Genomic DNA, 13,135 nt, shown 5'->3' with positions numbered 1-13,135 from the left:
TCAGGGTGGATGTGTTGAGAGATCTGAATGCTGGGGAGGTGCCCCGAATGTACACAACAGGGATATGAGATCGGCTGATGTGAGAGTTGCGGTCAGCAGAACAATCCAAATTTGCATGAGGAAACGTACCTCTTTTCAGCGGTTTACTCAAGAAGGCGTTCATCCCGGCACTGAGACAAAGTTGCTTTGTTGACTCTTGACAGTCCGCGCTCAATGCAATGACTGAAACGACATTTAGTTTATCATACGATGAGTCGCAAGGAAAGTGGACTCACTCGGCAGAAGAGTTGTTACCTTACGCCTGCTTTCTAAGACTCGTACGCGCTTGCAAGCCTCGACGCCGTCACATATTGGCATATCTGCAGCAGAATGAGTTTGTGACGGTACTTGCTTATATAACATCAACTGACGATGATCAAATAGGGCCGCACTGAAGTGTCCAGGTTCATGAGATTCCCATTCTGTAAAAGCGGTAAAATCAATCTAGTGCCAAGAGAGACCAGCGATCATCATTACCAGCAATAGCCTCTTCACCATTGGAAGTAGCCACAACATTCAAGTCGTAACGTTCTAGCTGTTTCACAAGAAGCTTCTGCGCCACAGGATTGTCTGCAACCGAACTTGAGTTCGTACTCAACAGCATCATCAAGGACCTGACCTTCCGCAACCAGTACACTACCATATAGTGTGCGATGTGAAAGAGCCTCTTCTTCCGCCAACTCAGCAACATTCATTGGTGGTGCAGCGGGGGCTTCGATAGGCAGATTCTTCAGATCGGCCAACGCTTGTAGTAATCTCAGTTGACGTGGTGGCTTCGTCATCCGGACAATCCCTGCGCCTATATCATGCCTCAACACGGGAGGCCCTGAAAGGCTGTCCGTCGTAGGTGTGAAGAGGTGAATGATCTTGGTATCCTTCAATGAAGCAAACGACAATGACTGAAGAACATGCGCGAGATCGTCCGCACGAGGCTCTGACTGATCATCGAGAATTACGAAGTCTAGAGGAGGATGAAGGAGTCTGGCATTACGAAGGTGCTCCTCTGCCTCTTGGATTGACGAGACGGAAGTGATGAAGAAGCCACTTAACATCGTACTCAGGAGAGACAGCGTGGCGCTCGAGGCAGAGCTGATCAGGAGTCGCAGTGGCTGAGGTTTCATAAGCTGAGACTTCAAGCGTTCCATCTCTGCTAGTGCCTAAACGAACCATGTTGAGCACAGGAAATCATACGTTCAAAGCAGCGACTTACTTGACGAGATTCCTCCGACTCGAAAATCTCCACGGGAATTGTGAACCAAAACATCGAACCAACACCTAATTCAGACTGAACACCGATGGCACCGCCCATAAGCTTCACAAGTTGTCGAGAGATTGATAGGCCTAAACCAGTTCCTCCGAACCTCCGCGTTGACGAGTTATCGGCTTGCTGGAAGGGAACAAAAAGCAGATCGACATCACTGCCGAGGAATCATCAGCTCAGCACGCCCCGTAGACAACGGTGCCTTGCCCACCTCGAGCTCAAACCAATGCCCGTATCCCTTCCCGAAACGATTTGTGAGATCACGCACAAAGTCAAGTTGATAATTTAAGTACTCACTGAATGACGAACTTCAGGCTCACTTGCCCAGCCGAAGGTGCAGTACTGGCGTCGAGCAAACACGTCACACGAACAAAGCCACGAGCGGTGAATTTTACGGCGTTGCCGATGAGGTTCATCAAAACTGGCGGGTCAATGAGTTATCGACTACCAAGAGTGAACGGTGGACTTACTTTGTCGTATTCGAGCATAGTCAGCTTTCACCCCTGTCATTTACTTATCAGAACCAACGCAATTACAGTACAGATAGAGAAAGCATACAAGGAGGAACGTCAGGCTCAATGTTGTAGGACAAGTCCAGCTTCTTCGCCGCCATAGGGAGGAGCAGCTCCATGCAATCCTGGCCGGCAATTCAAAGATTGCCTAATGTGGGGAAGCAGAACACATACGGCAATCATGTTCTCCATGGAGAACCCAGAATACTCTAGCTTCAGCGCTATGGGAGTTCTATGTCAATGGAATGTAATGGAGGTCTGCTCAATGGTCTTACCAGAGGCCTCTAACTTGCTGTAATCCAAGATAGAGTCAATGATCTGTGCAAAAGAATGTAAGTACGAAGAGTGATGCGCAGAAAGCACCATTACTTTTAATAGCAGCTCGCACGACTGCTTGGCAGTTTGAACTGAATGTGATGTCAGCTTGAGCATCTGTTGTCATTACTTTATCAACCCACCGATCTCTCTCTGGCCGGTATTCAACTCCGTGCCACTGAGAATATCGAGAAGTCCATAGAATGAACTGAGAATTTTACGTATCAGCCCGCGATATGAACCTGGGACTGACGTGCTATATGTACCTGAACGGTGTTCGCAATTCGTGACTCATCGAAGCCAAGAAGTTGCTTTTGATCTACCATACGGATTAATATGCTCCATGAAGCACGCAGCTTAGGCTACGGACCTTGGTAGCTTTGAGGGCATCTTCTCGACTCTTGCGTGCAGTTTCAAGAGCATCACGCTGAGCGGCTATCATTTTCAAGTTCTCTCGCGTCCCAGCTTGCACTGAACGGAACAACAATGCATTTGAGATCCCAATACTGGCCTGCTGGCAAAGGAGAGTCAAGATGGTCACCGTGTTGGGCGAAAAGGTGTATTTTGAGGCCAAATACACTGCTCCAAATGTTTGTCCGCGGTTGCTGAATATCGGCAGGCACACCACGGATCTATGTGAACTCTGCTGAGCTTCAGAAGAGAATCGTGGTTCAGCCGATACGTCCTCGAAATACTGTCGCTCTTTCGTGTTGATGGCTGACAAGAGCATCAGAGTGAAGCAATCAACCACGACAAAACACGTACTATGCTGGATGATAGTGCGCTGGAGAGGATCGACGATAGATCGTATTGGCACCGGATTCCTAGCGTTAAAAGTCAGTGACAAAGATAGTGGTGACAAACGGATGACATACTCATGTACCTGACACGGTTCAGGCGGAACCAAGCTGGTAGCAACGGTATAATCTCCCGCCTCTCGTGCTATAACTACGCATGTGCTCTGACTACCAGAGCTTTCTGCAAGTGCAAGCTACTTAGGAACGATGCTGAAGCATAGCAAATACGTAGGCATACCAGTAGCGATCTCCGTCAAGCGCTGCAACGCCATAGGCAAGTGAATGTCGCTTGAGATTTCTTTACTCCACTTCAAGATGGATGCAAGATCCGCAGCAGTGAGTTTCGAGATCTCCTCTTCTTCCGTCGAGTCCGATTTGCCGTTGTCAAAGATGCCCTGCATCTGGGGATTCGAAGTCATGACAACACTATCGGTCTGGACTGCCACATCGGACGAGAAGATGTGACGCTTCAAAGGTAATTGCGCGCGGGTGTCCAAGAGCGAGGTTAGGTTATTACTGTCAGAGATATGTCAATACCAAAGCAATCGTGGAAGAGACTATACAAACACTATGCCTCGTGCACCCCATTGAGCTTGCCGTGATATTCCTCTACGTTGCAGTTCACTGCCAAGGCCTTCGACTCCACATCGAACAAAGTGGCATCCTTGCTGATTTCCAAACATGAAGGTTAAATGCCACGATCATTACGAGCATGGAGAAACATACTAGAAAGATGGCCCAACCAGCTTCAAGCAGCCAGTCGTTGTTAACAGCAAGTCTATGTCCGAATGTGAGGCACGAAAGAATGAGTGATTAAACCGAGCATACTTCACAGCGACATCGAATAACTTGAATGCATCTGGATTATTCGTCAGAGATGCGATTTCCGCGTCCTGTGAGGTGGAATTAACGAGAATCATTCAACACACGAAGCCAACGCACCACTAGAGCAACCCAAGCAGCTGTGTTGACCGGACTGGGTGACAGCCATCTATTGACGTACAACTCAATGCGACATTGTAGGAAACGTGCACGAACTGCTTACTTTCTGACGTATGCCTGGTTGTTGTCGATTTGCTTCGTGAAGCGACTACGGCGGTCTTGAGGCACCTTCCCCTCACGAAGACAAGCAACCAACGCCAGACTGTGGAAAAACAAGGCATAGCGAGTGTGCCGGTGACTGGCAAGGATATCAGTAACTGCGTAAGTGAGCACCAAAATCAGAAATTACTTTGGATGTCTATCTCTTGTTTCATAGAGGAGAAAACCCAGATCAGCGGCTTCCTCAATGAATCCGAGGCAAAATAGTCCAACAACCTGTGCAGACCATTACATAGACAGATCATCAACCGACACAAAAAGGTAACGATACCTTCAGAGAGTTGTACCTGCAGATGGTCAATTAACCGATTGTGACGCGTAAGTATCAACCTCGTGCACATACCAGTTCATCGTCACATCAAAATTACCACACTTAGCCTCAACTTCACGCAGGTATTCGCGTTCGTTGTAAGTTTCAGTATCAAAGGCGGTCTCCGCCGATTGAGCGATTGTGAAACCTCCAAGGGCACGGATACAATTCAAAAGACCTATTAAAAAGTAAGTCACATACTAGGGACAAATCATAAACACAAACCTTGACCCAACACAGCAAGATCGTCGCTCGGTGTCCATAACGTGACGTCGGAAACACACTTTGTAACCACAGATTAACCTAACGTGATGAATACTATCCTTTGACACTGACCTCTTCCGCGGCAACCACAAGTTCGCTGACTACGCTGCATCTGAGTATCATTAGCATGCGAGGGGGTTTAAGACCTACGATGATCACATGTCCATAGTCGGGTTTGTATCCTATGGACGCTCGCAAAACTGCTGAAGATCCTGCAGAGAAACTTGTAAGGTCCAAAGTTCAAAGAAGGCAATCACTTAGACAGTACTGACTTGTCTCCTGAGCTTTGGCCGTATTTCAGTGCCTCCTCTAATCGCGGCAGATTCACGCGTATGTGAACGTTATCGTACCCAGAAACCATGGAACAGAAAAGAACAAGAGCACGGCTGTAAGAATGAAGTCGGTTAATATCGAGGCAGGATTCCAATTGCCCTATCTTCACCCTTTTTCATAATTGGTGCCGTATTGGTCAGCGATCCGCAACGCTAGTTTGCCCAGATCGGCAGAGAAGCGATACAGTTCCCTTCTCTCCGCGGCGGCTTCAACGCACGTCAGATATGCTTAGAGCACACACAGTACTGAGCAATCATACCTCCCAGCGCCCAGAAGAATCCAAGCGCCGTACCAGGACACATTCCCGAGCTGGATGCAAAGATTCAATTTGTTTACGCCGATCGCTTGATTGTGTACGCTTACCGCAACGCCAGCTTGACCGTCTAACGAATGCGTTAGATAAGATATCACCTCGAGAGGGCGATCCACACACTTACCGTCAGGCCAATGACATCCGCAAAACCCTCACCCTTACTCCAATAAGCATTGTGGCCTAGACAGAATGTGAGATCACAACGGTGACATCGAAAATCATACTCACCAGCATCGTTCAAGAGGGCGATGGCGAGATCAGTCCTGGAGTCTCTCGCGCGAGGTATTGACAAGATGTCATCAAACCCTACGGCCAATATCTCGTTCTTCACGTCTTCAAACATCACGTCCGCTTCGCGTCGCGTGGGCGCAGAGTTGACTTCGACACCGAGCAGATGTAAGCCTTGGATATTATCGATAAGGGCTGCGGCGTAATTCCCACGCATCCAGAAATTTCTAGAACGAAGACGCAACATTCGAGCCTTGCTTTCTGCGTCGTCCACTTTTGCCAGACATTCCTCAACCAGGGCATCCGAAGTGGCATAGTCACCTGTTGGCACATCAGTAACCCTCTCCTTGACTTAGCATGTAGACACCACCTTTCCACGTGTACAGTCTGCGTAAAGGGGCAATCAGCCTCCGCTTCTACAAAGTTGATATCAATACATACTCTGCGAGCCTAAGACACAAAGATCCGGTTCGCTCTGGATCTGTTGTCCACGAATCAGCATCAAGGAGTGACTGGGCATTGATGTATGACTGTAGTGCAAGCTATGAAAGAGTTTCGAGAAGTTGATAATATTGCACCACACGAATCATTCAGCTCTGCTTACCTCATGAGCACCACGGGCTCGAGCGGAATCACCTGAATCGATGGAAAGGAGGAACAACTCGTCCCGCTTTGCATGCTCACGGAGCAATGGCAAGCACCTGTAAAATTGTTCAGTCACGGCGTTGAAGTACCTGTGACAGACACATATACCGTTTAGCGTGCTCCGCAATGCGATAAGCGTCAGGTGTAGAATCGTGAAGCATCATCAAAATAATCTAGGAGTGTATCATGAACAACTGGCTTTATTTTACGCCGAATCGCGTGACTTGCCCTGAAAGACATCTTAGATATCATGCTCTCTGGTAGACTCTCCGCTTCGGCCAGGGCAGCTTGGCGATACCGATCGTGGGCAAAGCTACACATGTCGCGCGCTCTCTGGACCAGCCATCCTTCTGCAATAGCCGTCTGCAATCCACGCATGGAAGGTCGACCAGTAGTCGGCGCTGTATCCCGGATATTCGTCACCGCCTTTGACACGTCCCACATGTCATCTGCTTCTTCGTCGCTGGCACTGCTGCCACTGGAGTCTTCCCAGTCTATCATCAACGCTACTTCGGTTACGCGGAAACTGAAGAAGAGAGTCAATACAAGAGAACGAGGGCCCACGAAGAACTTACGTCGGTCCAAAGAAGGAAGCCCAGATGAGATACTTCTTTGCATCTTCAGGCAGCTCGCGCAGATGGGCGATGAGGAAGGTGAGGTCGGTTGGGTCTGTAACCATTTGCTTGTCAAGGAGACTGTTCTCAATGGCAGTTATGTCATATCTGTGAGAGCAATGAATGAACACGACGATAGTAGGAATTAGGTGGGTGACAACGTACTCCCAGTAATTACGATCCCAGCTATATTTGATCTGCAATTATATTGGCATAAGAGAAAGGTCCTACACACGCTGCAGCAATTCGCACGTACATGATGTTGCCGCTGTAAGGTGTGCAGAATATTTCTCGCCGAAAATGCGTTACCTAACGACGCGGCATGCACAATACGCGACAGACTGGCGGCCTCTTCTTTCGGTCGGTGAAGCGTTCGTGCCACAAGATTCGAAATCGCTGAGTAGGTCAGAGGTTCCAGCGCTATCCACGTGGCGGCTTTGCTGTTGGAGAACGTAGCTCGAATCTTCTCCACAACATCGCTGGTATAGAAAACACGTCAGTAATAGTTAGATGATCTGTATGCTTATACCTACGCTTTGTCCGAACGGACAGTTGCAAAAACAAGCTATGGACACACGTCAATATGACTACTCGAACTGGATAGTGGTGAAATAAAATACAATGCGACTTCGAGAATTGACAAGGGCATTGATGAGGTCTAATGAACTGAAGAAGACATTAGTTTACTCTCCGAAAGAGTCATGAGGTCACTCAACGAATCGCCAGCGTCGTGGAGATCATCCAAGAACAAGGCGAACAAGCGCGTCTCCGCAAGGATGGTAAATACATTTTGCACAAGGGATTGGAATCGCGCACGTAGCTCATATGTCTCCAGCGCTTCTTGCGGAACATCAATGTGAATTCCAAAGAGTCCCAAGATATCACGCAACTCAGGCGCGCTCTCGTACAAAAGTGGTACGTTCTGCAGCTGCGGTCCCAGGCGTGCTTTCAGTGCGTAGACAAAGCTGTGTAAATCCGTGTGGAAAACAATCAACTGGCGGAGCACCGACGACAAACAAGCCAGCTGAGACTGTCGGCTCAATAACTGCGTGGAACAGCGCATTCGTGAAACACGCACCAGCGATGCGAATGGCCCAGCTTCCACACCGGAGAACCTTGCTTGGCCCCACAAGCCGTGCGCTGTAGCAAGTATCAGTACCGCAGCCCTAACAGTATGCGATCAGGCTACTCACATCTCCATTTGGCTTGATTGGCCAGTATCAAAGAACTCTTCCCCGCTCTACGTGAAGTATAAGATTAAATAATGAGCCAAGATACCTTGGATGTCATAGCTTACCCTGGAGGCCCAACCACGACCACGGCGTGAGTTCGCGGCCGGCTGGTTGAAGGAGACAAGGCAACCCGGCGCAAGCCATCGCTGGTAGAGACCGGAGAAGTGCTCAAGGTAGCAGATGAATTGAGCTCGGAAGATCTCATTGACGACAGCTTTGGACTTAAGGCATCGCTACTTGTCCCGGTGGAAATCTGGCCCAGTCCAGAAACTTCGCTTTTCGACGACATAGATTCGCTGCGGTCTTCCCCTGTTCCAGTCGTTGTACCAGTTGCACTATCTGAGGATCCAAGGATTATTGAGCCTTTGGAGGCCCCGATATGCCGAGAATAGCTTGTTGAAGTGTGGCGAATGACATTGCGTATAATCTCAAGCTCCTTCTCTCGGCCAAACTGAAACAAGCGTTACATGACCAGTAGACGGCTAACAAACAAAAATCATACCAATGGACTTGGAATGGTGAATTCCTGCGCAGAGGATGAGATACATGAACAGACAAACATTGGTAGGTTGACTCACCATATAACGGTCCTCTGCGGCGATCTCGAATGATGGTATAAGCTGAAAGAAGGTGAATTCTAAGACTCGCAAACAGACAAAGAAGATAAACGCACTTCCATTGCTTGATCCGACACCAGAGTCACAGCTCTCAACAGTAACCGTTGGCATTGCAACAGATCTTGCTTGAGACCATATGCGCTCTGGTAACGCATATCTGGGCCTTTTGCTAATAGCTATATGGATAATTCGAACTTCGTCTAAAAAAACCTATTCATCAAGCCACGCACCTTGTCAATGATTGCTGCCAACACCTGCGGAACGTCTCTGCGAACTTCGTGCACGGGCATGGGTCGTTTCTGCACAATCGCATGCAAGAGCTCCAACGGCCCTCCTTCAAACGGCATTGTACCGCGGCCGACTAACAGCGTCCAGAACATGACGCCGAGAGAATACAGGTCTGTTCGGTGATCTTCCGTCAAAGCCTCCATGCTCCCGGTTTGCTCGGGTGCTGCATTAAATATGTTAGACTTAGCAACCACATGAGAATCTCAAGACACACCAAGATAACACAGTGCCTCTTTCACCTTCAATTTCTTCGCCTCCTCAAATGCATCCGCTCGTAAGACAAACGTTGATGGAACACCAAACTGCTCCAGAGAGACCGCCCGGTTACCAAAGTGGACCATCCGAACTAGACCGCTATGCGCGCTCAAGTGGAAGGCATTGGCTCGCACTGTGATCATACATAAGATTATGTTCTTAAGTTGCTTGGAGCAAGACGCATACCTTCGCGATGAATCAAGCCCGACCTTATAAGGGATGAGTAGCAGATCGCAGGATCGTACGTCAAAACGTACCTGTGCATCATCTCCAAACAGTGTGTGGCTTGTATTGCAAACCTGCAACAAAATCAGATACCGAACATCAAGTGAATACGCTAGACTCACTCAAGGAACGACGCCAGATCCATGATCTCAATCGCCTCCATCTCCTCCGCGTCATATGCATCCTCCAGCCCCATCATGTAGATATCCCTATGTGAGGATGCCGGTCGCGCCCGTGAAATGTCGCCCAGCAGTAGGTCATTGACTTTCAGCGGGGGAAAGAAACGACCGAGGAGGTTGAGCCCTGGGTGTGCGAGCAGCAGCACGACGCAATCTCCGTTGGGGCGAGGGATGGAGAAGAAGTCGATCATCCGCAAGGTCGTACTGGCCGACTCCGGTGTCGTAGACATACGCTCGAGACTGTAAGCAAAGCCGAAAGCTCCCGTCAGTTAGAGAAAAAGAGAAGGTGACAGTGACGTACATATGAGCTTCGCGTTCGATGCATAAGGATGCATTCGAGTGAGCGAGGGCGATCTTAGCCAAGACCGCCGAACCATCTTTCAAGCTTGTGCCCTCCGCAAGCCGGGTCATACTGCCGGTATCCTCCCATGCTACTGCCTTGAAGGTTCGCGTGATGAGATGGACACAAATTCGGCCGGAACGATGGGCATACCTTCTCAAATGTGTACCCGGGGAGAGATAAAATGTCTTCCCTGAAGTAGAGGTTTGGCAGCGCAGGTTGCGCGAACTTCCTGCGCATGTTGGAAAATGAGCGACCAGCGGTCGAGCCAAACGTTGTTGCTGATAGCGTCGCCGTCGTGTACGAGGAAACAGATGGTCGTGGAGAACGCGAATTCCGCGGCGACAGTGAACTTTTGACGACCAGGTACTCGTCTGTTTGTCACGACGCATCGTCTGCAGCTCTCCTTGGCCAGGTCGCCCAGACTCAAACCAGACCCTGTTGCTGTGTCACAACAACGTCATAAGGCACGATTTCACTCCTTATTCCGATATTTCTATTGGCTCCTTCTCGATTAATGCCCGTGACAAGAACTATGGACTTTCCACCACAACACATATGCATGCACGGCGTGTCCTTTGAGAGAGACAGAAGGACGATGAGATTATGAGTACAATCATGACAAGGCTACTCTACGCGAGTAAATAACAAAGAACAAAGAACACCAACACGGACATCCAGAGATTACGAGGTCACTGGACAAAGATCTGTCAGTCCAACACCGCAAGGAAGAAATTATAACACTTACTGTAGCTGGCAGGATCGACGTGTTCAGGAAGATCCGAAACAGCAACTTCGAACCGCGACTGAATCGCGGACATGACCTGTTGGTCACTTTCCGACGACACGAATGTAATGGCGAGACCTTTTGTGCCGAACCGTCCAGCACGACTGCATCCGGTATCAGTGCTGGTTCACGCATCAAGGATGACTACGGCACATACCCGACACGATGAAGGTAGCTGTCCGCATCGGGAGGGCAATCGTAATTGATAACGATGTTGACCCGCTCAACATCAATTCCGCGACCGAATATGTCGGTCGCCACAAGGATACGCTTCTCGAATGCTTTGAAAGCGGTGTATCGGTTGATACTATGCACGCCACATGTCAACGTGGATCCAAGAATACATGTAGATGGCATACCGCTCCTCCTGAGCCAGACCAGAATGGATACTGATACTTGGGAAGTTGCACGAGACCAATAGCTTATCGAGCTCTATCGCCCGTGCGACAGACTTCACGAAAATGACGACCTAGGTGCAAAGTCATTTTAAGCTCGGGTTTGACGCACAGAACAATCACACAGACCTGGTTGAACTCCAACGTGTCCAACAACTCATTCAGCTTCCTGTTCTTTCCGACTTCCTCCAACTTCACATAGTGCTGCTGGAGACCGTGGAGCGTCAGCTTTGTCTCATCATCAACAAATATTTCGAGTGGCTACAACATATGGTGTCAGTAATAAGATCGTCTGAAACCAACTAGGAGATACTGACGTTGGCCATAAACTTCTTGCAAGTAACACGAATATCCTTCGCCAACGTCGCACTGAACATCATCACCTGCTTGTGATGAGGTGTCGCCCGGAAGATTTCTTGAACATCGCGTCGCATGTCTAATGAACGGTGCCGCAATCGGTGAGAACGGTCCAGTACAAGTCAGGAAGGTAAAATTAGTGAAACAAAGTCGATCGGGAAGGCGAGCAAGAAAATGAAAACGAAGCGAATAGAAGCAAAGGCTGCGCTATACATCTTGCTCGGGTGGCGATCGGTGCTATGTCTGAGTAGACACTGCTCCGCTGCGTATTGATTTCGTCGAAGCATTCGTCAACTCCATCCTCCCTTGCTATCCTCGTCCTCAACAAACGCCATACCGGGTTCCGCCAACCGGTGCCGATATTGATCGAAGGAGGGCGCTCAGCGCTCACAGCGCCTCGCGGGACGCAGACAGGCGAGAACGACTGAGAAATCCACACGGCCGACTCCGCGATGGAAAGAAAGGGGCATGGGGCAGGTCGTAGTAGTAGGAGGGAGGGCCGAAATTCGCATGACTAACCAAGCTGTTCCAGCATTTTATCGCACTCGTCCAGAATGAAGTGCTTGACTTTGCTGGCATCGAGTACCTTGTCCCTCGTGAGCGCATTCAACCGTCCCGGAGTAGCGACGACCACGTGAGGGCACTTGTTTTTGTCGCGGAGTAATTCGGAGTCCTTGGCCACGGGCGTACCGCCGTAAAACGTGCTAACACGAACGTCAGGCATGTACTTGGCGAAGCGAGTATATTCGTTTTTGATTTGGAAAGCGAGTTCTCGTGTGTGGCATAGGACCAAAACGGAGACTTCGCCGTTGACAGGCTCGAGTTGTTGAAGGGTAGCAAGGACGAAAACCGCAGTCTTGCCATGGCCAGACTTAGCCTGGCACAAGACGTCCATTCCCAGGACCGCTTGCGGAATACACTCCTGCTGGACTGAAAAGTAAACACAACATGTGAGACTGACAGCATCAAGAGTAAGAATTAATCAAACTCACCTTCAGAGGGATGTTCGAAGCCAAGGTCACTAATGGCGCGCAGCAACTCAGGCTTCAACAAGAAGTCCCTGATAAGGTGAACAACGTGAGTGGCACAGCTTAGATAGCGCCGGCAGCGAGAGCAACAGGCATACCGGAAACCCGTTGAGTGAATGCCTGAGAAATTTTTCTTGTCTTTGTCGCTCTCACCATCGACTGCAGGAGCTGTCGAGACAGCACCATTGGTCGCCGATGGCGCCGCGCCACCGTTCGTGACAACGTCGTGTTCATCCTCGTAGTCGATCAATTCCTCGTTGTCGTGAGAGCTCATGGTGGATTGTGAGACGGAGAAAGCTAGCAGAGATGTTGAAGAAAGCAAAGACAAGCAGAGGGGCTAGCTGGTGACGGTAAGAGGAAAAAGGCGATGACAGGCGCCCGACGCGCGTTGCCGAAAATGAGCTTGATTGCAAGGGCGCGGCCCAAACTTTATTCCTACGCACGGACCCCTTCCCCCGACGAGTCACCCATCCCACTTATGTCTCTTGCAACCAGCTCGTTGCAACAGCTCTTCCTGTCATAGGGTCGCGACATTGATGACCTTCTTCCGCTTGCGGTGTCGTCCACTGAATGGAGGACCGCGGTATAATAATATTATCAGCTCATTGTGATCGATCTTCTCGCGCCGTGTTATCCCAAAAAAGAACCTCTCCGCCGCGCATATTGTTTTCTTTATTATAATAGTGTCGGTTAGAATGAC

The 13,135-nt window shown here is 49.4% G+C and overlaps 2 protein-coding genes across 2 annotated transcripts; both read right to left on the bottom strand.

The window, feature by feature from the left end:
• SCP_0113880 (histidine kinase) lies at nt 1–10,108 on the bottom strand (the record flags this gene model as incomplete). The annotated part of the gene is made up of 61 exons (XM_027753611.1): nt 1–74; nt 130–222; nt 276–359; nt 411–461; nt 517–609; nt 659–1,196; nt 1,250–1,457; nt 1,512–1,538; nt 1,598–1,721; nt 1,771–1,803; nt 1,859–1,937; nt 1,987–2,033; nt 2,088–2,130; nt 2,182–2,219; nt 2,271–2,335; nt 2,394–2,446; nt 2,498–2,844; nt 2,893–2,951; nt 3,003–3,105; nt 3,163–3,440; nt 3,492–3,592; nt 3,651–3,702; nt 3,753–3,817; nt 3,867–3,915; nt 3,970–4,104; nt 4,156–4,241; nt 4,297–4,312; nt 4,369–4,513; nt 4,561–4,618; nt 4,672–4,700; nt 4,750–4,811; nt 4,872–4,985; nt 5,042–5,138; nt 5,192–5,241; nt 5,296–5,315; nt 5,370–5,425; nt 5,474–5,794; nt 5,844–5,860; nt 5,915–6,015; nt 6,078–6,174; nt 6,227–6,291; nt 6,347–6,644; nt 6,694–6,840; nt 6,898–6,929; nt 6,989–7,211; nt 7,266–7,297; nt 7,353–7,398; nt 7,449–7,756; nt 7,811–7,872; nt 7,926–7,972; nt 8,030–8,415; nt 8,467–8,490; nt 8,543–8,584; nt 8,638–8,757; nt 8,812–9,032; nt 9,084–9,257; nt 9,311–9,333; nt 9,382–9,423; nt 9,472–9,768; nt 9,830–9,966; nt 10,022–10,108. 61 exons carry the CDS (start codon nt 10,106–10,108, stop codon nt 1–3), a joined length of 6,921 nt encoding a protein of 2,306 aa, XP_027609412.1.
• A 444-nt stretch (nt 10,109–10,552) lies between these two features.
• On the bottom strand, nt 10,553–12,709 carry SCP_0113870 (ATP-dependent RNA helicase SUB2; the record flags this gene model as incomplete). Its single annotated transcript, XM_027753610.1, has 9 exons — nt 10,553–10,563; nt 10,617–10,759; nt 10,813–10,962; nt 11,015–11,124; nt 11,180–11,311; nt 11,368–11,486; nt 11,927–12,337; nt 12,400–12,467; nt 12,534–12,709. 9 exons carry the CDS (start codon nt 12,707–12,709, stop codon nt 10,553–10,555), a joined length of 1,320 nt encoding a protein of 439 aa, XP_027609411.1.
• Nucleotides 12,710–13,135: the final 426 nt, after the last annotated feature.

This window comes from Sparassis crispa (assembly GCF_003851025.1).
Source record: "Sparassis crispa DNA, contig_000000F, whole genome shotgun sequence".
NCBI classification, from domain to species: domain Eukaryota; kingdom Fungi; phylum Basidiomycota; class Agaricomycetes; order Polyporales; family Sparassidaceae; genus Sparassis; species Sparassis crispa.
Note: the sequence above shows the minus strand (reverse complement) of the source record. Positions and strands in the feature narration are given on the sequence as shown.